Genomic DNA, 23518 nt, shown 5'->3' with positions numbered 1-23518 from the left:
TCCCTGTCTGGACACACAGGAGAAGTGGCCATCTGCTTCTCCACCCCTCACCCTCACCCTTTCTCTCTCTTTCTCTCTCTTCTCCCACAGCCATGGCTCTATTGGTTCCAGCTCACTGGCCCCAGTGCTGAGGATGGTTTAGTGGAGCCTGCACCTCAGATGCTAAAAATAGCTCAGTTGCCAGGGTGGTTCCAGATGGGCATAGCATCGGCTCCAGAAGGGTTGCCAGGTGGATCCTGGTCTGGGTACATGTGGGAGTCTGTCTCTCTATCTCCCCTCCTCTCACTTGGAAAAAGAAAAAGAAAAAAAAAAGTTGAAGTAATTTATTCAAGGTCTTAGAATTAAGAAGTATGGAGCTGAATGAAATTTAAGTTTTAGAAAAACAATTTTGGCCACATTTTGAATAGTAGATTGGTGGAGATTAAGAGAAAGGCCAATCATAGAGAATGAGACAGTAATCTGGGTGAGAAGAAACATCTCAAATAGAGTAGTGGTAGGAGGAAGTCATTCATTCATTCTTCCTAAAGTAAGCAAGCTAAGAAAAATTTTTTTTAATTTTTAACTTACTTTTTTTAGAGAGAGGAAGTGGGAAAGAGGGATACATTGATTTGTTATTTCACTTATTTATGCATTCATTGATTGATTCTTGTATGTGCCCTGATTGGGGAGGGGGGAATCAAATAACCTTAGTTTATTGAGATGATGTTCTAAGCAACTAAGCTACCCCACCAGGGCTCAAGCAAGGTAATTTTATTTCTTTTTAGAGAGGAGAGGGAGAGACAGAGGAGAGACACAGAGAGAGAAGGGGGGGAGGAGCTGGAAGCATCAACTCCCATATGTGCCTTGACCAGGCAAGCCCAGGGTTTCAAACCGGCGACCTCAGCATTTCCAGGTCGACGCTTTATCCACTGCGCCACCACAGGTCAGGCAAGCAAGGTAATTTTAAATAGTGCCCAGTGCTCTACCAAAACCAAAAATGAAAAGTGATGGAACAAAATAAGGATGTCCACTCTAACCTCTTCTGTTTAACATTGTACTGGTGGTCTAGCCAAGGTGACTTGCCTGGAACGCTGAGGTTGCCCTTTTGAAACCCTGGACTTGCCCGGTCAAGGAACACATGGGAAGCAACTACAAGTTGATGCTTCCTGCTCCTCCCCACTTCTCTCTCTAAAAAATGAAAAAATGGCCTGACCTGTGGTGGCACAGTGGATAAGTGTCGACCTGGAACGCTGTGGTTGCTGGTTGGAAACCCTGGGCTTGCCTGGTCAAGGCACATATGGGAGTTGATGCTTCCTGCTCCTCCCTCTTCTCTCTCTCTCTCTCTCTCTCTCTCTCTCTCTATCTCGCCTCTCTAAAATGAATAAATAAAATCTTTTAAAAAATGAATAAATGGAATCACTTTAAATATATATATATATATATATATATTTTTTTTTTTAGAAAGAGGAAAGGAGAGAGACAGAACATTGGTCTGTTTCCCTGACTGGGGATCTAGCTGGTGTCCTGATAAGGGACTGTGCTCTACAACCAAGCTATCCAGCTAGGGCCGATGTAGTTTTTTTAGGAACAAAGCCCTAAAAAAACCCAGAGCAAACAATCTGAAAATAAAATTAAAACCTTTCCAGCCTGGCCTTGGTGGTGCAGTGGATAGATCATTGATCTGGAGCACTGAGGTCACCAGTTCGAATCCCTGGGCTTGCCTGGTCAAGGCACAAACTATAAGCAACCAATGAATAACTAAAGTGAAGCAACTATGAGTTTATACTTCTTCCTCCCTGCCTCCTCTTTCTGTAAAATCAAGAAATAAAACCTGAAAAAATAAACCCATTTCCATTTATAATACCATCAAAAAGAATAAGACAGGTATACATTTAACAAAAGTTCAAAACCAGATATTGTTGTAAGAAATATAGCATTGTCATTATATAACATTAGTTTTGGTGCATAACATGATTTTTATATATTGTACATATTACAAAAAGAAAGAAATTAAATATCTAAATAAGTAAAACAAAAACAACCCTAAAATTAACAACTGTTCAATTAAATGGCTACAAAACATTTTTTTTTTTTGATTTTTCTGAATTTGGAAATGGGGAGGCAGTCAGACAGACTCCCACATGCGCCCGACTGGGATTCACCCAGCACGCCCACCAGGGGGCGATGCTCTGCCCATCTGGGCCGTCGCTCTGTTGCAACCAGAGCCATTCTTGCACCTGAGGCAGAGGCCACAGAGCCATCCTCAACTCCCAGACCAACTTTGCTCCAATGGAGCCTTGGCTGTGGGAGGGGAAGAGAGAGACAGAGAGGAAGGAGAGGGGTAGGGGTCGAGAAGCAGATGGGCACTTCTCCTGTGTGCCCTGGCCGGGAATCAAACCCAGGACTCTTGCACACCAGGCCGACGCTCTACCACTGAGCCAACTGGACAGGGCCTACAAAATATAATTTTAGGTCAACAAGTCATCCTCAACTCAAGTTTGTGGTACTAAGAGTTCTAGAGCCTGAGTGGGTTTGAATGCCTCTTTACCCATTTGTTAGCTATTTTACCATGGACAAAAGTAACTGACCTCAGCTTACTCATCTGTAAAGTGGGATAATAACATCTACCTCAAGGAGTTGTGAGAATTAAATGAATATTTGTAGCCAGACCTGTGGTGGCACAGTGGATAAAGCATTGGCCTGGAATGCTGAGGTCTCCAGTTCAAAACTCTGGGCTTGCCTGGTCAGGGCACATACAAGAAGCAGCTATGAGTTGATGCCTCCCGCACTTCCCCGCTGCCTCTCTCTCTCCTCTCTCTAAAACCAATAAATAAAATATAAATGAGTATTTGTAAAGCACTTAAATGAGTCCTCACACATAGTAAATGCTCAATAAATGTTAGCCATTATTTTTCTATGTCAAGTTAACATGGCATATAGATGTACTTTAATATCTTTTTTATTACCTGACTTGTGGTGGTGCAGTGGATAAAAGCATCGACCTGGAATGCTGAGGTCTCTGGTTCAAAACCCTGGCTTGCCTGGTCAAGGCACATATGAAATTGATGCTTTCTGCTCCTCCCTTCTTCCTCTCTCTCTCTGTCTCTCTCTCTCCCCTCTCTAAAATGAATAAAGTCTTAGGCCTGACCTGTGGTGGCGCAGTGGATAAAGCGTCGACCTGGAAATGCTGAGGTCGCCAGTTCGAAACCCTGGGCTTGCCTGGTCAAGGCACATATGGAAGTTGGTGCTTCCAGCTCCTCCCCCCCTCTCCCTCTCTCTCTCCTCTCTAAAAATGAATAAATAAAAATAAATAAATAAGTCTTAAATATATATCATTTTTATTTTCTTTTAGTGAGCGAGATAGAGACAGAAACAGGCAGACAGGGAGAGAGATGAGAAGCATCAACTCATAGTTGCATCACCTTAATTGTTCATTGATTGCCTTCCCATATGTGCCTTGATGGGGTGGGCTCCAGCTTAACTGTCAACTCCTTGCTCAAGCCAGCAACCTTGGGCTTCAAGCCAGCAACTTTTAGGCTCAAGCCAGAGACTATGGACTCATATCTATGATCCCACACTCAAACTGGCAACCCCTTGCTCAAGCTGGTGAGCCCTCACTCAAGCCAGGTGTATCCAAGCTCAAGCTGGCAAGCTTGGGGTTTCAAACCTGGGTCCTCAGCTTCCTAGGCCAATGCTCTATTCATTGCACCACTGCCTGGTTAGACTGTATTTTAATATCTTTAATATAGTGTAAGGTGAAATATGCAAGAAAATTATGCTGAGGGGGTTGCAAACTCTTTAATTCAACAAACAGATCTTGAGCACCACAGACCATATGCTAGAATAGAGGATATAGCAGTGAATAAGGTGACATTCTAGTGGAGGAGACAGACATACAATTACTGTCTGGTGTGATAATTGTGATGAACATAGGATAGAAACCTATGGGATAACAGTAGAGGTGTGTGTGGGATATGTTTTGCATAGGACAGTCAGAGACTGTTAAACTGGGGGAAAAAAAACTGGAGTATTTGAGAAACACCAAGGAATGTGACCAAGCCAGGGGAGCAAGGAGAATAGTATTAGAAAATCAAGTCAGAGAGAGAGGTAGAAGCTAGATAATGAAGGTCTCTGCATGCCACACTATTAGACCCCTATTCTCAGGGTTAGTTCTAAAACCCAAGCAGGTGAACACAATATAAAAAATAACAGTTAAGAGTGTGGATTTTGGCCTGACCTGTGGTGGCGCAGTGGGATAAAGCGTCGACCTGGAACACTAAGGTTGCCGGTTCGAAACCTTGTGCTTGCCTGGTCAAGGCACATATGGGAGTTGATGCTTCCTGCTTCTCCCCCTTCTCTCTCTCTCTCTCTGTCTCTCTCTCTCACTCCTCTCTCTCTAAAAAATCAATAAATAAAATATTTAAAAAAAAAGAGTGTGGATTTGGGTATCAGATAAACATAGTTTGATCACTTATATTGAGTGAGCCTCAGTTTTGTCATTTATAAAATGAAGATAAACCCCTCTGTTACAGAGTTAATACAAGAATAAGTGAAATAAAATTGTCAAATATCCCCCTCAAGACCCAGGTTCGAGACCCCGAGGTCGCCAGCTTGAGCGCGGCTCATCTGGTTTGAGCAAGGCTCACCAGCTCGAGTCCAAAGTTGCTGGCTCGAGCAAGGGGTCACTTGGTCGCTGTAGCCGCCCAGTCAAGGCACATATGAGAAATCAACCAATGAACAACTAAGGAGCTGCAATGAAGAATTGATGTTTCTCATCTCTCTCCCTTCCTGTCTGTCTATCCCTCTCTCTCACTCTCTGTCTCTGCCACAAAATAAATAAATAAATAAATAAATATCCCCCTCAGCCTGACCTGTGGTGGCGCAGTGGATAAAGTGTTGACCTAGAACACTGAGGTCACCGGTTCAAAACCCTGGGCTTGCCTGGTCAAGGCATATATGGGAGTTGATGCTTCCTGCTCCTCCTCCCTTTCTCTCTCTCTCTCTCTCTCTCTCTCTCTCTCTCTCTCATTCTAACTCTCTCTCCTCTCTAAAATGAATAAATAAATAAAAATTAAAAAAAAATAGTTAAAAAAAAAAAAAGAATTCGAGTTTAAAAAAAAAATATATATCCCCCTCAAATAAAATAGGGTAAATATTCTGACCCATGGTTACTGCTAAGTAAGTAGCAATTGTTAAACAATAAATGCTGTATTGATATTACTGTTGTTGGTAGTTAGTTGACCAACTTGCAAAGCCTGTTGTCCTCAGATAATATTCATAGACGGTAAAGATAAAGAGCCCAGTAGTAAGATTCCCAAGATCACCCTAACTGTCTACATTATTTTTTAGCAATAATCACATTCTTCCCTTCCCCATGTGCATGTCTGTCACTTCAGTGTGTCGACAGCTCCTTTAAGACAAAACTTAAATACTGATTGTCATTCTGTATGTACACATATTCTAATTCATTCTTTTAAATAGCTATCTAGTCTTCTGATACACATGTGTATTATAGTTTCTTATTGCTGCTGTAGCAAATTACCACAAACTTAGTAGCTTAAAACAATATGAAGTTATTATGTTACAATTATGGAGGTCGGACGTTTGAAATGGATGGGCAGGACTGTGTTTCTTCTGAAGGATCAGAAGATCCACTCGTTCCCTTTTCTAGTTTCTAGAGCAGGGGTCCCCAAACTTTTACACAGGGGGCCAGTTCACTGTCCCTCAGACCGTTGAAGGGCTGGACTATAAAAAAAACTATGAACAAATCCCTATGCACACTACACATATCTTATTTTAAAGTAAAAATACAAAACAGGCCTGACCTGTGGTGGCACAGTGGATAAAGCGTTGACCTGGAAATGCTGAGGTCGCCGGTTTGAAACCCTGGGCTTGCCTGGTCAAGGCACATATGGGAGTTGATGCTTCCAGCTCCTCCCCCCTTCTTTCTCTCTGTCTCTCTCACTCCTATCTAAAAATGAATAAATAGCCTGACCTGTGGTGGCGCAGTGAATAAAGCGTCAACCTGGAAACACTGAGGTTGCCGGTTCAAAACCCTGGCTTGCCTGGTCAAGGCACATATGGGAGTTGATGCTTCCTGCTCCTCCCCCTTCTCTAAAATGAATAAATAAAATTAAAAAAAAAAGATTAAAAAAAATGAATAAATAAAAAATTTTAAAAAAACAAAACAAAAAAACCCCCAAAACAGGAACAAATACAATATTTAAAATAAAGAATAAGTAAATTTAAATCAACAAACTGACCAGTATTTCAATGGGACCTATGGACCTGCTAATAGCTAATGAGATAGTCAATGTCCGGTTCCATATTTGTCACTGCTAGCCATAACAAGTGATATGATGCGCTTCCGGAGCCGTGATGCGTGCATCTGGCGTCACCGGAAGTAGTACTGTACGTGAGCAGTGCTGAGCTTTGCAGCACCACCACACACAGTACTCCAGGAGCATGGGATGTGGATGCATCCACATCCTGTGCTCCCCTCACTGACCACCAATGAAAGAGGTGCCCCTTCCGGAAGTGCGGCAGTGGTGGATAAATGGCCTCAGGGGGCCGCATAAGGCCCGCAGGCCATAGTTTGGGGACCCCTGTTCTAGAGGATGCGTGAATTCCTTGGCCTGTGGTGCCAAATCACTCCAGTCTCCACTTTAGGTATCATAATTGCCTTTTCCTCTGTTGTCCCCTGTCTCCCTCTTATAAAGATTCTATGGGCCCTGGCCAGATGGCTCAGTTGGTTAGAGTGTCATCCTGAAGCATAGCGGTTTCCAGTTCAATCCCTGGTCAGGGCATATACAGGAACAGATCGATGTTCCTGTCTTTCTTTCTCTCCCTTCTTCTCTCTCTAAAATCAATAAAAAAGGGGGAAAAAAAAAAAGACTCTTGTGTTTCCATTGTGCACACCTGGATAATCCAAGATAGTCTTCCCATTTCAAGATCTTTAATTGAACCATAGCTTCAAAGTTTCTTTGCTACATGAGGTAACTCATACTCAGGTCTGAAAGATCAGGTCTGGACATCTTTAGAGGGGTTATTATTCTGCCTGCCATTGCATGTATTCAGTGGTGGGATTCAGCCAGTTCACACCGGTACACTAGAACCAATACTTAAGGTTTTGTTGAGTTCAGTGAACCAGTTGTTCAAATGGCACTTGTAATCATGGTTCTCTCTAAGGTGGGTGCCTGGGCAGCTGCCCAACATGGAAATCACAAATTTACATTCCTTACTCTTTGTTTTTAAGGTTCATCTGCACAACAGAATATTCTTTTTTTTTTAATTTTTTTTAATAAATTTTATTTATTCATTTTTAGAGAGGAGAGAGAGAGACAGAAAGGGAGAGAGAGGAGAGAGAGAAGGGGGAGGAGCTGGAAGCATCAACTCCCATATGTGCCTTGACCAGACAAGCCCAGGGTTTCGAACCGGCAACCTCAGCATTTCCAAGTCAACGCTTTATCCACTGCACCACCACAGGTCAGGCACAACAGAATATTCTAAGCACCCGTACTGATGTTCATTCCATCCATAGGTGAAAAAAATTGCAAGTAAGGATGTCAATCAAGAAGCAATATGGAGGCCTTGGTTGGTTGGCTCAGTGGTAGAGCGTCGGCCTGGAGTGCAGGAGTCACGGGTTTGATTCCCGGCCAGGGCACACAGGAGAAGCGCCCATCTGCTTCTTCACCCCTCCCCCTCTCCTTCCTCTCTGTCTCTCTCTTCTCTTCCCACAGCCAAGGCTCCATTGGAGCAAAGTTGACCCTGGCGCTGAGGATGGCTCTATGGCCTCTGCCTCAGGCGCTAGAATGGCTCTGGTTGCAACAGAGCAACGACCCAGATGGGCGGAGCTTCGCCCCCTGGTGGGCATGCCGGGTGGATCCCAGTCAGGCGCATGAGGGAGTCTGTCTGACTACTTCCCCATTTCCAACTTCAGAAAAATACAAAAAAAAAAAAAAAAAGGAAGCAATATGGGCCTGACCAGGCAGTGGCACAGTGGATAGAGCATTAGACTGGGATGCCAAAGGACCCAAGTTCAAGACCCCAAGGTCGCCAACTTGAGCGCGGGCTCATCAGGTTTGAGCAAGGCTCACCAGCTTGAGCCTAAGATCGCTGGCTCGAGCAAGGGTCACTCATTCTGCTGTAGCCCCCTGGTCAAGGCACATATGAGAAAGCAATCAATGAACAACTAAGGTGCTGCAATGAAGAATTGATGCTTCTCATCTCCCTTCCTGTCTGTCTGTCCCTCTCTCTGACTCTCTCAATTTTTGTCATAAAAAAAAGCATTAACGCCTGACCTGTGGTGGCGCAGTGGATAAAGCGTTGACCTGGAAATGCTGAGGTCGCCGGTTCGAAACCCTGGGCTTGCCTGGTCAAGGCACATATGGGAGTTGATGCTTCCAGCTCCTCCCCCCTGTCTCTCTCTCCTCTCTCTCTCTCTCTCTCTCCCTCTCTCTTCTCTCTAAAAATGAATAAACTAAAGAAAAGCATTAACGAAATATCTTAAATAATAGTTTTATTATTTTGTCAGATATTATTTAATATTTTTAATTAATATTTTAAAACTTTTAACAATCTAGTTTTGTGTACCTCTTTTATTGTTCTTATTTAAGTACTAAATGCATGAAATAATAAACTACCTTTTGGTATACCTTTTTTATACTTAAAACGGTCATTAGGGCAGAGAACCAGTTGTTAAATTATTTGGATCCCACCACTGCACTGCACGTATTATAACTTATTAATCACTCCCTATTGACCAGCATTCAGACTGTGTCTAGTTTCTTGTCATTATAAATCATGTTGCAAGGAATATGTGAATTCATATATTTTCACATATGTGAATGTATCTGTTTGATGACGTCCTGGGATTGCATTAATAGTCAAAGGGCATGTGCACTTAAAATATTGATAAATATTTTCAAATTTCTTTTCAAAGCATGTGCGTTAATTTTGTTACTATAAACTGTTTATGAGAATGATTGCTTCCTTACGCACCCCAACACAGGGAATTATCACACTTTTAAATCTGTGTTCATCTGCTAGGTGAAATGTAGCACAATATACCTTAAATTTTACTTGAAGTTGAGTAGTTTATGTATTCTTTTTTTATAATTGACAATGACAGCCCTTCATCTGTTACATATGTTGCAAATATTTTCCCTAGTTTGTCCTTTGTGGGTTTTTTTTTTTGTTTTTTTGTTTTGTTTTGTTTTTTTACAGAGACAGAGAGAGGAATAGATAGAGACAGACAGGAACAGAGAGAGATGAGAAGCATCAATCATCAGTTTTTCACTGCGACACCTTAGTTGTTCATTGATTGCTCTTCTCATATGTGCCTTGACCATGGGGCTACAGCAGACCGAGTAACCCCTTGCTCAAGCCAGCAACCTGGGTCCACGCTGGTGAGCTTCGCTCAAACCAGATGAGCCCTCACTCAAGCTGGCGACCTCAGGGTCTCGAAGCTGAGTCCTCGGCATCCCAGTCCGATGCTCTATCCACTGCGCCGCCGCCTGGTCAGGCTGTCATTTGTGTTTTTCACTTTGGTTGGGCCACACAGAAATGCTCAGTTTTTATGTAGTCAGATTTATTCATCTTTTCTTTGTACAACTTCTAAGTGTTTCATTATGTTTAGAAAGGCCTTCTTAAAAAAAAAAAAATCCCATGCTTTCACCTTTTTTAAAAAAGGGGTTGGCATAATTTTTAATTTTGAAGTCTTTAATCAAACTGGTGTTTGCGCGCCTGACAACAGGAGGTAGGAGGGCAGCTTTATCTTTTCCATGCACGGTAGTTCTCTCTCTCTCTTTTTTTTTTTTCAGAGACAGAGTGAGGGATAGATAGGGACAGACAGGAATGAAGAGAGATGAGAAGCATCAATCATCAGTTTTTCATTGCAACACTTTAATTGTTCATTGATTGCTTTCTCATATGTGCCTTGACCACGGGCCTTCAGCAGACCGAGGAACCCCTTGCTTGAGCCAGCGACCTTGGGTCCAAACTGGTGAGCTTTTGCTCAAACCAGATGAGGTCGCGCTTAAGCTGGCAACCTCGGGGTCTCGAACCTGGGTCTTCAGCATCCCAGTCTGACGCTCTATGCACTGCGCCACTGACTGGTCAGGCTCTACCATCTTTATCACAAAGAAAGTCTCCCAAACGGAAGAGGAAAAGGGAGTTTAAAACAAAACTGGTAAACATTTTTCCCTAAAAGCAATTTAGTCCGACCGCTAGCCCTGCGGGGAGAAAAGCTCTTCCAGATCCGCTTCCTCGCCTGAAAACCCAGGGAAACCGGCGGAACGCAGGCGCTCGAGAGCCGGGAGCCGGACGAGCCCGACCAACACGGACTGTACGGCACCGGGGGAGCGGTTTTTAGGGGACACAGGGCCGCTCAGAGGCCGCCGCGATGCTCTCTTCCTTGCAGGAATCGCTGGATGGAGATGAAAAGGAGCTAGAGAGCAGCGAGGAGAGTGGCTCCACCGAGGAGCGGAGAGTCGAGCCGCCACCCAGCAGCCACTACTGTCTCTACAGCTACCGCGGAAGCAGGTGCAGCGCCCGTCCGTCCCCGGGGCTCCGCCCCGGCCCCGCGTCTGCACCCCGGGCCCCGCGGTCTGGCGGCTCTCAAACTCCAATCTTTTCTCCCGTCTGAGAGCTTTGGGCCCGAGGGCCGTCCTCGCCACATGCCGTCCTTCCGGGCCCCATCCGGGACTTTTGTGTCTGGTGCTGGCAAGCCTCCGCGCTCCAGCTGGCCCCGTCACTTCCCCAGTCCCTTCTGGTCGGCGGTGCCCTTTGTGCAGCGCAGTGCCTCGCGTGTTCTGTAACGTCACTTTCCATCCCCAGTCCTTCCTGTCAGTATCAACCCACTTTCTTCCATTCCCCACCCCCCGCACTGCCTCACCCCTCCGCCCTCTGGTCATCCTCTGCCCTCGCTGCCTCCTTCCCCCTCTGCCCCGGTGTCTTTCCTGGGCCCTCTTGGCTCTTGAAAGTCTGATTATCCTCCATCCCTTATGTGGCCTGGAGGAAGAAGGGGCTCTTTATCAGCACGTTTTCATGGATTTTTCCTTGTCGTGAGGACAGGCACTTCTACCTTGCCGCATTTGATTGCTCACCCTTACCCTGTTTGCGTGGACACCCCCCCCCCCCATAGCGTTTGAATTAGAGCCCATATTGATAGTTCTGTTGCTTTTGCGGCATGCAGATTGGCACAGCAGCGAGGGGACAGTGATGATGGAAGCCCAAGTGGCACAAGTGCAGAAACTCCCTCTGGTGATGATTTCAGGTAAAAACCGCTTGACCATAACTCATTACTGTGTGGTTTTTTTTTTTGGTTTTTTTTTTATGCCTGTGCTTTTATCTGCCCTGCATCTTTGACCTGTAGATGGTCCCTGAGTGGAACCATCAAGTCCACCTGTTTCCTAGGAACCTCATCTTGTTTCCTCATTACCTCATTCATTCAAGGCTGCCACAGATCAAATACTGATAGTGCCCAGGGTGATTAGCCAGAGACAATTAATCTGAATTTCTTGATTGGAACTCCAGTAAATATTCAATATTATATGGGTACCAAGAAATTAAAATCCTCCCTTTTTTCTTTTTTTATCCTTAGAATACTCCTTTATTGTTTCTCTTCTGTACACTAAAATACAAACTCCAGACAGCAGGGATTGTTGTTTTTTTTTGGGTTCATTGATGTCTCCCTACCTTGTATCTGGAGTGGTATCTGGCGTAGTACTTACTAAGTAACTAAATGAATGAATGAACCTTAACCCTTAATGCAACAGAGATACCTAGTGATAAGTTTATCGTTGCAATAACATGATGCCAGGAACTTGCTTCCAAATAAATCTGGAAGGTGAAAGTGTACAGACAAGCATGGGGGTGCTGATGAAGCAAGACTGGTCATAAGCTGATGAGTGTTAAAACTGGATGCTGGACCTGACCAGGTGGTGGCGCAGTGGATAGAGCGTCGGACTGGGATGCGGAAGGACCCAGGTTCGAGACCCCGAGGTCGCCAGCTTTAGCGCGGGCTCATCTGGCTTGAGCAAAGAGCTCGCCAGCTTGGACCCAAGGTTGCTGGCTCCAGCAGGGGATTACTCGGTCTGCTAAGGCCCGCGGTCAAGGCACATGTGAGAAAGCAATCAATGAACAACTAAGAAGTCGCAAGGAGAAACTGATGATTGATGCTTCTCATCTCTCTCTGTTCCTGTCTGTCTGTCCCTGTCTATCTCTGCCTCTGTAAAAAAAAAACCAAAAAAACAAAAACAAAAACAAAAAAAAAACTGGATGGTGGGGCCTGACCTGTGGTGGCGCAGTGGATAAAGTGTCATCAACCTGGAATGCTGAGGTTGCCGGTTCAAAACCCTGGGCTTGCCGGGTCAAGGCACATATGGAAATTGATGCTTCCTGCTCCTCTCCTCCTTCCTCTCTCTCTCTCTCTCTCTCTCTCTTTTTCCCTTAAAATGAATAAATAAAATCTTTTAAAAAACCCACAAAATTGGATGGTGGGTAGCCTGACCAGGCGGTGGCGCAGTGGATGGAGCATCGGACTGGGATGCAGAGGACCCAGGTTCGAGACCCCGAGGTTGCCAGCTTGAGCGCGGGCTCACCTGGTTTGAGCAAAAGCTCACCAGCTTGGACCCAAGGTTGCTGGCTCGAGCAAGGGGTTACTCAGTCTGCTGAAGGCCGGCGGTCAAGGCACATATGGGAAGGCAACTGATGAACTAAGGCGTTGCAACGCGCAACGAAAAACTTATGATTGACTGCTTCTCATCTCTCTGTCTGTCCCTGTCTGTCCCTCTCTCTGACTCTCTCTCTCTGTTAAAAAAAAAATTATGAAAAAAAAAAACTGGATGGTGGGTATATGTGAGTTCATTCTACTATTCTCACTGCTTTGTATGTGTTTGAAATTTTCTATTATATAAAGCAAAAGTCTTTGAGAAATATTGGGTTCATAATCTCTATTGGGAAGTTTGGTGATAGAAGACCTTTTCTTCCTGCATATTCAAGTTATAGACTGCTTATATTCTAGTCTAAAGCAAACTAAACTTTATTTTTACCTCATAAATGACTGGTAACCTAGAGTGTTATTTATTAGAGGTAGATTAAAGGGTTGATGGAAAAAGGGGAAGTCACCTAGGAGAAGAGTGAGTGAGTGAACCAGGAAATGTAGTTATAACTGGGCCCACTTGAGGCTAGTGACCATTAATCTAAAATGAGACTAGACACTGTGGATGTGAGTTTTTGTCCAACCAGATTCGACTGCAGAGATGCATGGGCAGAGTAGGTAGGGAGCTGGATTAACCAGGGCTGAAAGTTTGCTAAGCAAGCACAGTGAGGTGAAAATAAGGGGGTTGAGTGAGAATGGGTGCAGGATCTGATTATAATGACTGACTATGGAATATAAGCTGGGTAAGGAGAAGGGAAGTGAGATGTAAAACTTGAGGGACTATGAAAAAAAGGTAAGGCCTGTGGACTGGGGGTCCCACTGGAGTCATAATAGTAGACAGAATGAGCTGGAAAGAGAGTACATTTTAAACAGTTTGATGAAGTAGCGCATACTTGATGACATACATTCCGAGAAGCTTCACCAACAGGAGTCAGAATGTTTTTTCAAGTCCTTAAAGCAGGGGTTGGGAACCTTTTTGGCTGAGAGAACGCCACATATTTTAAAATGTAATTCCGTGAGAGCCATACAACGACCTGTGTACGTTATGCATTATCCAATAAAAATTTGGTGTTATCCCGGAGGACAGCTGTGATTGGCTCCAGCCACCCACAACCATGAACATGAGCTGTAGGAAATGAATGGATTGTAATATATGAGAATGTTTTATATTTTTAACGTTATTATTTTTTAATTAAAGATTTGTCTGTGAGCCATCAAAAGAGCCACATCTGGTTTGCAAGCCATTGGTTCCCGACCCCTGCCTTAAAAGGACTCTGGCTTTTAATAATAATCTGTCTGACTTAGGGGGTGTGAATGCAGTAGTCCACTGGTAAGGGCTGTGTGTCTTTCATTTGTCAAGCCTCTCCTTGGCGGATACTAATCTGCTGTCTGAAGTGGAGCCCGAGCTGCGCAGTTTCATTGCTAAGCGCCTTTCTAAGGGAGCTGTCTTCGAAGGGTTGGGGAATGTTGCATCTGTGGAGCTGAGGTAAGTGTAAAATGTGCTGCATCCTGAGTTTTCATTTCTGAGCTAAACATGAGAAGTGATGAGAAACTCCTACAAGATCAGCTCCCACTAGACCTGCAAAATTCATCTTTGTTCTCTGCCTGCCCAAGCAGTGGGCCTTCCACGTAAACCTTTTTAGAGTGGAATTAATTGAATGGCAGAGACTTCGCTGAAGTGTACTTATATAGTCTTGTACTTGGAAGAAAAGAGTTAATGAACAAAACTAAGTGAAGTACTTTCCCAAACTTTGATGTCATTCTCCCCACCAAGGGGTGATAGAACAGATAAATCTCACATTTTCAGATGAGGAAATAAACTCAGATAAGTTCATGTCACAAGGCTGGTCACTTCCATAGAGTTCAGGCTTAAACACAGGCGTCCTGAATTGAATTCCAGCCATCTTCCCATTACACCCCTTGACTGTAGTTCACTTCTGACCATGATGTTGGCATCAAGTCCCCTCAGGAATATGAGGCCACAGGTCAAACATAAGGCTACAGGATAAACTGGTCATATCTACCTGAATCTTCAATGATTTGTGAAGCTTTGGGGGAAGGAGAGAACATGCTTATATTTATGCAGACATGAAAGTACTGTGAACAAGAGTGAAATTTGCATGACTTTTTCACATAAAACAGGTGAATACAAAGAAATTCCATGTTTGTCAGGTACTGCTGAAACTCATCATGGTGTACATTCATTTTCCTCTGCTGTTATGAGTAAACCAAGGAGAAGTCTGGGAAGTTCTGACCTAGTTGTCAATGTAACAGTATTGACAGATCAAGAGCACCAGGGTTCAGAGAAACCGGCAAAATTAGATAGTTATTAGAATACATTGTACCTTTTTCTTTCTTTTCTAGAATTCCAGGTTACCGGGTTGGTTGTTACTACTGCCTTTTCCAACAAGAAAAACTACTTCCTGACACAGCAACAATGGACTCTGAATATAACCCTTCTGAGTATGTGGTCTGTTTTTTAGGAGGGTCTGAAAAAGGACTTGAGCTATATCCTTTCTTTGGTTTTTGAAGCTATCAGGAAGGAAATCATGGGAAGCAAGCAGAGGGATATTACTACCAACCTCTCAAAAGCTTTCCTACTCCTTATGTATTAATATTTTTTTGGATTTCATACCATCATACGACCAGTTTGTCTTCCCATTTTAATTTACAGTTTGCGTTATTTGCAAGATTTTATATTTTCTATTGAAAAATAAAACACTGTCTTGATTCATTCTTTATTACTTCCTTAAGAATCTACTTTCAGGCTTGAATTGGACAAGTATATTCAAGGTCTGAAAAGTAACATGAGCTGTGAGGTAAGATGATTGATTTAATAGTTTTCTGAAACTCAGATGATTAATACGTTATGACTGCTGTACTCAGATCATACAGGTAGACACAATGATACCTAAATCCTAAAAATGTTCTACTTTGAGGACTAGTTGAAAGATACTTGTTAAGGGAAGTAGGGAACATAGTCCTGTGAATGTTGTAAGTTTCATAATACTGAGTCTGATGTTGTGTATCCATGAAAAATTCAATCATTAATTCAATCATTAGTGTTGTATGGTAACATGCCAAGTGAGGAAGAGGATGCTCTTCTCCTGATTTCTAGACATATAAAATTTTTCTTTTTTTTTTCTTTTGTATTTTTCTGAAGCTAGAAACCGGGAGAGACAGACTCCCGCATGCGCCCGACCGGGATCCACCTGGCACGCCCACCAGGGGGCGATGCTCTGCCCACCAGGGGGCGATGCTCTGCCCCTCCGGGGGCGTCGCTCTGCCGCGACCAGAGCCACTCTAGCGCCTGGGGCAGAGGCCAAGGAGCCATCCCCAGTTCCCGGGCCATCTTTGCTCCAATGGAGCCTCGGCTGCGGGAGGGGAAGAGAGAGACAGAGAGGAAGGAGAGGGGGAGGGGTGGAGAAGCAGATGGGCGCTTCTCCTGTGTGCCCTGGCGGGGAATCGAACCCGGGACTTCTACACGCCAGGCCGACGCTCTACCACTGAGCCAACCGGCCAGGGCTAGGCACATAAGATTTATATTATGGTCAGAACTAATGGTCCATGAAGCCTCTAGAACCAGAGACATGCTATGCAATGGTATGACTGTCCTTGAACTCTACATCAAAGACTTTTAGAAGTATTCTATTTTTCATTTATTGCTCTTTTATGGATTAGATATATCCATATCTATTAATTTATATATACCTTTTTAAAAACTATACTTTAGCTTATAGTTTTTAAAGTCATAACTCTTATAAATTTACTACCTATTACATATGGTAATAACTCCTTTTACATATCATGCACTTACAAGACAATGTGAGAAAATGTAAAGTCCACTAAGGTGAAGGTTATATGAAAGCAATGACATTCTCTCTTGATCTAGGAAAGGGGCCTGGAGAACCACATCAAGTCCTACCTGAGCAACTGGTTTGAGGATGTTGTCTGCCCAATCCAAAGGGTGGTTCTTCTCTTTCAGGAGAAGCTTACCTTTTTGCTACATGCTGTAAGTGTTGCCCAAACAAAAGCATTTCCTTAATTGAGAATCACTTGGGCAGAGTTTGGATTATTTAAAGACTTATTCATTTTCTTTAGCATTAATTTTCACCCCTGACTATTCATTCAAACTATGCTTGTACTCTGTTTATTCAGATCTAGAAAGTCACATTACTAAGGTGGAATTGCAAATACTGAGTCTTCCTAATAGGATAAACCATTTTAAAATTATTACTTATTTTATTTATTTATTTTTTAAGGAAAGAGACAGACAGACAGGGACAGAGAGACATGAGGGAGATGAGAAGCATCAACTCATAGGTGCAGCTCCTTAGTTGTTCATGCATTGCTTTCTCATATGTGCCGTGAATGGGGGGCTCCAGATGACCCAATGACCCCTTGCTCAAGCCAGCCACCTTTGGGTTCAAGCCAGTGACCATGGAATCATGTCTATGAACCCATACTCAAGCCAGCAACCCTGCGCTCAATTTTGTGAGCCTGAGCTCAAGCCAGATGAGCCTGTGCTCAAGCCAGCAACCTCAAGGTTTCAAACCTGGGTCCTCAGTGTCCCACGCTGATGCTCTTAACTACTGTACAACCACCTGGTCAGGCAAAAATTATTATTTCTTAAAATGATCTGGGAGGGATGTAGTTTCCAAAATAATTTGAGAAGGAAAACAAAAATCCAAAGTGTGTTTTTTTTTTCCTTTGCACTTTTCCGAAGCTGGAAACGGGGAGGCAGTCAGACAAACTCCCCCCACATGCGCCCAACCGGGATCCACCCGGCATGCCCACCAGGGGGTGATGCTCTGCCCATCTGGGGCATCACTCTGTTGCAACCAGAGCCATTCTAGCGCCTGAGACAGAGGCCACAGGGCCATCCTCAGCGCCCGGGCCAACTTTGCTCCAATGGAGCCTTGGCTGCGGGAGGGGAAGAGAGAGACAGAGAAGGAGAGGGGGGAGGGGTGGAGAAGCAGATGGGCGCTTCTCCTTGTGTGCCCTGGCCGTGAATTGAACCTGTGACTCCCGCACACCAGGCTGACGCTCTACCACTGAGCCAACCGGCCAGAGCCCAAAGTGTTTTTTAAAGTGTAATTTAAAAAATTTTCATTTTTTACCCAGTTAAAAACATTCAGGTAAAAAATGAAAATTCATTAAAACATCCAGACACTGGTGAAGTCTTGAGTAAATGGCCAGGTTTATCATTTAAGTGTATGGTGGGTAGATGCAGCTGAGACTGATGGTCCCATTAGGCCAGGTGGGAAAGCCAGGTTTCAGACCTTTAGTGAGCAGCAGCTGAACAGGGCTCTGGAGAGCTGGGCGGTACCCATCAGGCGTGTGGTAATTCTGGGGAAGGTGACCCTTAGCCACCAGTAGCTGCTCATTGCTCAGTGTGGAAAACTGGAATACATGTGTCAGTTAGGCTTTATTTTTCTTTTGTAGGCTCTGAGTTATACTCCTGTTGAGGTTAAAGAATCAGATGAAAAAACAAAGAGGGACATCAACAGGTAAAGAATCGTTTTGCAAAGAGAGAACCTTTTATGTAGCAAGTCTGGTATTTATGGTTTTAAAATCCCTCTAGTACAGAATGAATTTGCTCTCTCCTTCCTATCCTGCAATATTGTTTGTGGAAAAGGACTGTGTGTGTGGCAGGTTTCTGAGTGTGGCCAGTCTTCAAGGACTTATTCACGAAGGTACCATGACATCTTTGTGCATGGCCATGACGGAGGAGCAGCATAAGTCCGTGGTCATTGATTGCAGTAGCTTGCAGCCTCAGTTCTATAATGCAGGTGAGTTACAACTCTCAAGGGGCCATCCTGTGGCTCTTGTGAGTGTCTGTTTTTGTACTCTGAACAAATGGTACAAACTTATCCTTCCAACCCTGTGCAGACTCACCGCAAACAGTAGCAACTCTAGAGACATGGAAATCACGTCATGCCTAACAATTCCACTCTTAAGTATATAGAAAAACTCTTGTATATTTATGCAAGGAGACAAATGCAAAAACGTTCATAAAGGCATTGTTTGAAATAGCAAAATTAGAAGCAACTTAAATGTTTCTATCAACAGGAAAATTATCTGATAAACTGCTATATTCATGCAATGGAATCCTATGTACCAGTGAAAATGTATGAATTAGAGCTCCATGTCTCCATATAGCTTCACCAACATACTAGTGAAACAGCCATTAAAGAAAAATACATAGCCTGACCAGGCGGTAGTGCAGTGTGGATAGAGCATCAGACTGGGAAGCAGAAGACCCAGGTTTGAAACCCCGAGGTCACCGGCTTGAGCATGGACTCATCTGGTTTGAGCTCAGCTCACCAACTTGAGCCCATGGTCGCTGGCGTGAGCAAGGGGTCACTTGGTCTGCCATAACCCCCCAGTCAAGGCACATATGAGAAAGCAATCAATGAACAACGAAGGTGCTGCAACAAAGAATTGATGCTTCTCATCTCTCTCCCTTCCTGTCTGTCTGTCCCTATCTGTCCCTCTCTCTGTCTCTGTCACACACAAATAAAAAAGGAAAAGAAAAGTACATAGCCCTCACCAGGTGGTAGCTCATCTGGTTGGAGCATTGTTCTGCTATGCAAAGGTTGCAGGTTCAATCCCCGGTCAGGGCACATACATAAGCAGATCAATGTTTCTCTCTCTCTCTCAAATTAATAAATTTAAAAAAAAGAAAAATACATAAAGTTTTAACATATTCAAAATAATACCTTTTAGGGCTTACAATGATAATCCTTTCTGATGGGAAAGGAGGGGGAATACAGTGGGAAGCAGCACACTAGGGGTTCTACCATTTTGGTATTTTTTACCCAGGTGGTGAGTACACTGTTTTCTTAGACTGTTATAGAGGGTTTTAAACAATTCATTGTAAGTGCTTTTATAAAGAAATAAAGAATAGGCTCTGGCTGGCGGCTCAGTGAATAGAGCGTTGGCCTGGCATATGGATATCCTGGGTTCGATTCCCAGTCAAGGCATACAGAAAAAGTGATCATCTGCTTCTCCCCTCCTCTCTCTCTCTCCTCTGTCTCTCCTTCTCCACCCACAGCCAGTGGCTTAATTGGTTTGAATTGTCCTGGGCACTGAGGGTAGTTCCATTGATGCACATTGGCCTCAGGCTCTAAAAATAGCTCAGTACTCAAGCACTGGCCACAGATTGGGTTGCCAGGTGGATCCCAGTTGGGGTGCATGGGGTTTCTGCCTCATTGTCTCCTCTCACATAAAATAAAAAATAAAAACTATAACAATGTATACAAATATCAAGTCATGTTGTACATTTGAAACTAATACAATGTTAGATGTCAATTACACCTCAGTTTAAACTAATAAATAGAAAGTAAGAAAGTACAGATGTCTATGCTTTGTAGGATTTCATTTTTATTTAATTTTTCTTCAAAATATTTTACAGGAAGCAACCGATTTTGTGAGGATTGGATGCAGGCCTTTTTGAATGGTACTGAAGGAGGTAACCCTTTTCTTTTTCGACAAGTATTGGAGAACTTTAAACTAAAGGTAATTGTCTGTGTGCCTAGTGCCACATACGACTTCTGTCTGAATTTTAATTAGTACCAATGACAGAGTAACAAGTCTGCTTTAAGGCTGCTGATCTCTATTAAGTAGGATGTTCTAGAAACATGTATTAGGGATATCAGTTTTATAATTTGTGACACATCTTAGTGAGAAAGCACAAAAAATAGTGGCTCAGGGCTTAAGGGTTCAAAATATGGTGGGGAAGAGTGCTGTCACCTTATTTAGGAGATTTTAAAAGTATTTTTACTTGTAAGAGATTTTGTTCTACCAGGGGCAAAGTATATTAGTGATGGAGATATTAAAAATAAAAAGGAAACATTTCAGCAAAATATGTTGAGTTTTCAGCTGGATAGGAATTTTTTTCCCCTTTTTTAATTAAGTGAGAGGTGAGAGGCAGAGAGACAGATTCCCACATGCGCCCCAACCAGGATCCACCCAGCAAGCCCTCCACCCAGTGATGCTCTGCCCATCGGGGGCTGCTGCTCCTTACTTGGCAGTTGAGTCATTTCAGTGCCTGAGGTGGAGGCCATGGAGCCAACCTCAGTGCCCAGGGCCAACTTGCTTGAATCATTTGAGCCATGGCTGCAGGAAGAGAAGAGAGCGAGAAAGAGAAGGAGGAGGAGAAGGGGGAGGGGTGGAGAAGCAGATGAGTGCTTCTCCTGTGTGTCCTGAATGGGAATCGAACCTGGGACTTCCACACACGGAGCTGATGCTCCACCACTGAGCCAACTGTCCAGGGCTGATAGGCAATATTTTTCAGGCTTTGTTATCATCTCACTAAACACATTTAACTGGGCAATCTTTTTCTAGGCCATACAAGACACAAATAATTTGAAGAGATTTATCCGACAGGCAGAAATGAATCATTATGCTTTGTTTAAATGTTACATGTTCCTAAAGAACTGTGGTAGTGGAGATATCCTTTTGAAGATTGTTAAAGTGGAACATGAAGAAATGCCTGAAGCCAAAAATGTAGTGGCCGTCCTTGAAGAATTTATGAACGAAGCTCCTGCCCAAAGTTCTTGATCGTATGTTTTGAGATAAATGTATTGTGAACTTGTGTATTCCAGCAATGGCATTTGAAATTACAGTTGTTATAAATTGTCATAGGATTGCTATTTAAGATGATTTGAAATGCTTTCTAGATTTTTTTCATTTTGTATTTTAAAATTTTAACTTAGACATGAAAATCTGAAGAACATATTCATGAAGTCTAGACAAATGTGTTAAGTGGAATTTTAGTACATTGCTGATCCCATAAATTCTAGACTTCAAGGAGTTGTTGCTTAAAAAACTTCAGAGGTGATTTTGTGGCTTCTCTTGGGCGTTTGCCTCAATATTTAGCAACCTTTGCTCTCAGAATAATAATCTTTCTCGAAATGTACTCTAGTCTTAGAACAGATCAGCACCACGATACCATTGCAAAGACAGATTTGTGCATCCTGTGGGTGCTTGATGGATTTTTGTCTGATTGATAATGGCATGGATGATGAAACCAGCTTTTAAGTCAATATGCAAATAAATCATGAGTGTGAAAGAAACGAAATGAGCTTTAAAAATAGATGCACTACCTTCAAGATAAAATATCTGTGATGGAACGCTACTAGAGAAGTGGCCTCCGTCACTTTTTTTCATTTCTTCACAGGTATGAGCCAAGAGCCTGTATTTTTTTTTCCTTTTATAGGAAAATGCTGGAGTTTTTAAGCAGTGTTAAAAGAAACTACATACATTTTTCAAGCAAAGTATAACAAAGAATACAAATTCTTTATATCAGCATTCCTCATTGATTTCAGTTTTTTCACTTTGTTTACAAGCCTCATATTGTTTTTCTCCGAATCAGTTGGAAGTGCTCTCAGAGCCATTTATAATTCCCACGGAAGGCAACTGTAGCTCCACATGACTGCCGTTTGCTCTGCACAGCTTGTTAATACATCCATTTGATAATGATTTTTGTTCAGAAGATCAGAAGCCTTGTGTTCTCACTACCCTCAAGATGCTTGGAGGAACACAAATTCATAAAAATCCTCTCCTAAACGCATATAAATTCATATTAAGTGCTGAGTTTTAACTCTCAAAATGACTGACAGTGGTCTGCTTTGTCTCCATGGAAGTCGAGGGACCTGACTCAGCAAGCCATTTCTTTTCCTTTAATGAGAAATACAATTCAGGATCTTCATAAAGGCTTTCATATGGTTTTAAACTTTAATCACTTGTAGGCAGTGCAGGAAAAAAAATTCAAGTAGCTTTATTTTTATAGCATTATATTCAAAATGATTATGGGAAGTAAGCAATTTTATGGCACTTCCCTTAAATCCAACTTTTTACTTGGTTGCCCACTTGGAAATAAATTTTTTAAATAAACAACATTAGGACAGCAATCTTTTGAGTCTAGAAAACATTTTCATTTTCAAATTCACATTATTTAAGAGTCCATGTTGTAAATGGCACTTAAAAGCAAATGTGTTACCTACTTCAAGTGATTTATGAAAATAGTCAACGTATAATTATATATTATTTATATGTACCTCTTTTTTTTCTTTTTTCTTTATATGGAGTTTATATTTTATGATGTCGGATCACTACACTACAGTTGTATGCAATACAGTCTTACTTTAAAAGTCTGTGACAAACTATTTATATCACTACTATAGACAAGGAAAATGGTGACATGGAATTGAATGTCGTGTTGGCCATGAGAAGAAACTCAAAAGAGCTCATGACCAGAAACCTGTACTGTATTCAAATCTTAGTAAGTTAATGTATTAATTTTTAAAATTTAGAAAGGACTTATTCAATATAGAATATGTTTATGTATCATTTGTGTGCTATATACACAAAAAGGAAATGTATGTTTGTCATGCATCAAAAATGGTTTATCTGTAATTATATTTGTAATAATCATCATAATAATAAAAACTTAGCTTCTCACCAATGCAGTCATTTTAATTTCAATGAGCTCCCGTTCTCTGACCTGACATTAAGTCACAGTAAACTTATAAGGAAATTATTGTTATGCTAAGGAATTTATTGAAGAAAATCAAATCAGCTGATGGAATACATCTTTCTGCATCTTGCAAGAGGCATCAGGCAGGCCGTAAGAGCAATTTTTATCACTATTTTATTCATTGTTCAGTAGAGTTAAACCTGTAGAACTCAATAACCCTGGTCACTTCCTTTTACTCTCATTCACTATTAACCATGACAGAATGCCTGTCCTGTTAAGAGGATCATTGACACCAGATGCCAGAAAAGGCTGCAGGCTTCTTGGAAATAAGATTCAGTTACTAGGACTACACGTTCCTAACTGTGGGTCTTCTCAGTAACGTTTACCCTGCTGGC

The 23518-nt window shown here is 42.6% G+C and overlaps 1 protein-coding gene across 1 annotated transcript; it reads left to right on the top strand.

Moving 5' to 3' along the window:
- Window positions 1-10071: 10071 nt before the first annotated feature.
- C2H17orf75 (chromosome 2 C17orf75 homolog) lies at window positions 10072-23099 on the top strand. Its single transcript, XM_066363805.1, has 10 exons — window positions 10072-10521; window positions 11174-11254; window positions 14001-14126; window positions 15005-15148; window positions 15402-15459; window positions 16533-16652; window positions 18086-18150; window positions 18296-18432; window positions 20058-20161; window positions 20990-23099. The coding sequence occupies exons 1-10, from the start codon at window positions 10382-10384 to the stop codon at window positions 21203-21205; spliced, it is 1191 nt and encodes a 396-aa protein (XP_066219902.1). The 5' UTR covers window positions 10072-10381; the 3' UTR covers window positions 21206-23099.
- The last annotated feature ends 419 nt before the right edge of the window (window positions 23100-23518 follow it).

Source organism: Saccopteryx leptura, chromosome 2, assembly GCF_036850995.1.
Source record: "Saccopteryx leptura isolate mSacLep1 chromosome 2, mSacLep1_pri_phased_curated, whole genome shotgun sequence".
Taxonomy (NCBI): Eukaryota; Metazoa; Chordata; class Mammalia; order Chiroptera; family Emballonuridae; genus Saccopteryx; species Saccopteryx leptura.
Note: the sequence above shows the minus strand (reverse complement) of the source record. Positions and strands in the feature narration are given on the sequence as shown.

Bases quoted from the DNA above. Each gene is read 5' to 3' on its own strand.
- C2H17orf75 (XM_066363805.1), top strand. From the start codon at position 10,382: ATGCTCTCTTCCTTGCAGGAATCGCTGGATGGAGATGAAAAGGAGCTA. The intron at 11,255-14,000 runs GTAAAAACCGCT...TCATTTGTCAAG, and splicing joins CCCTCTGGTGATGATTTCAG to CCTCTCCTTGGCGGATACTA. The intron at 20,162-20,989 runs GTAATTGTCTGT...ATCTTTTTCTAG, and splicing joins TGGAGAACTTTAAACTAAAG to GCCATACAAGACACAAATAA.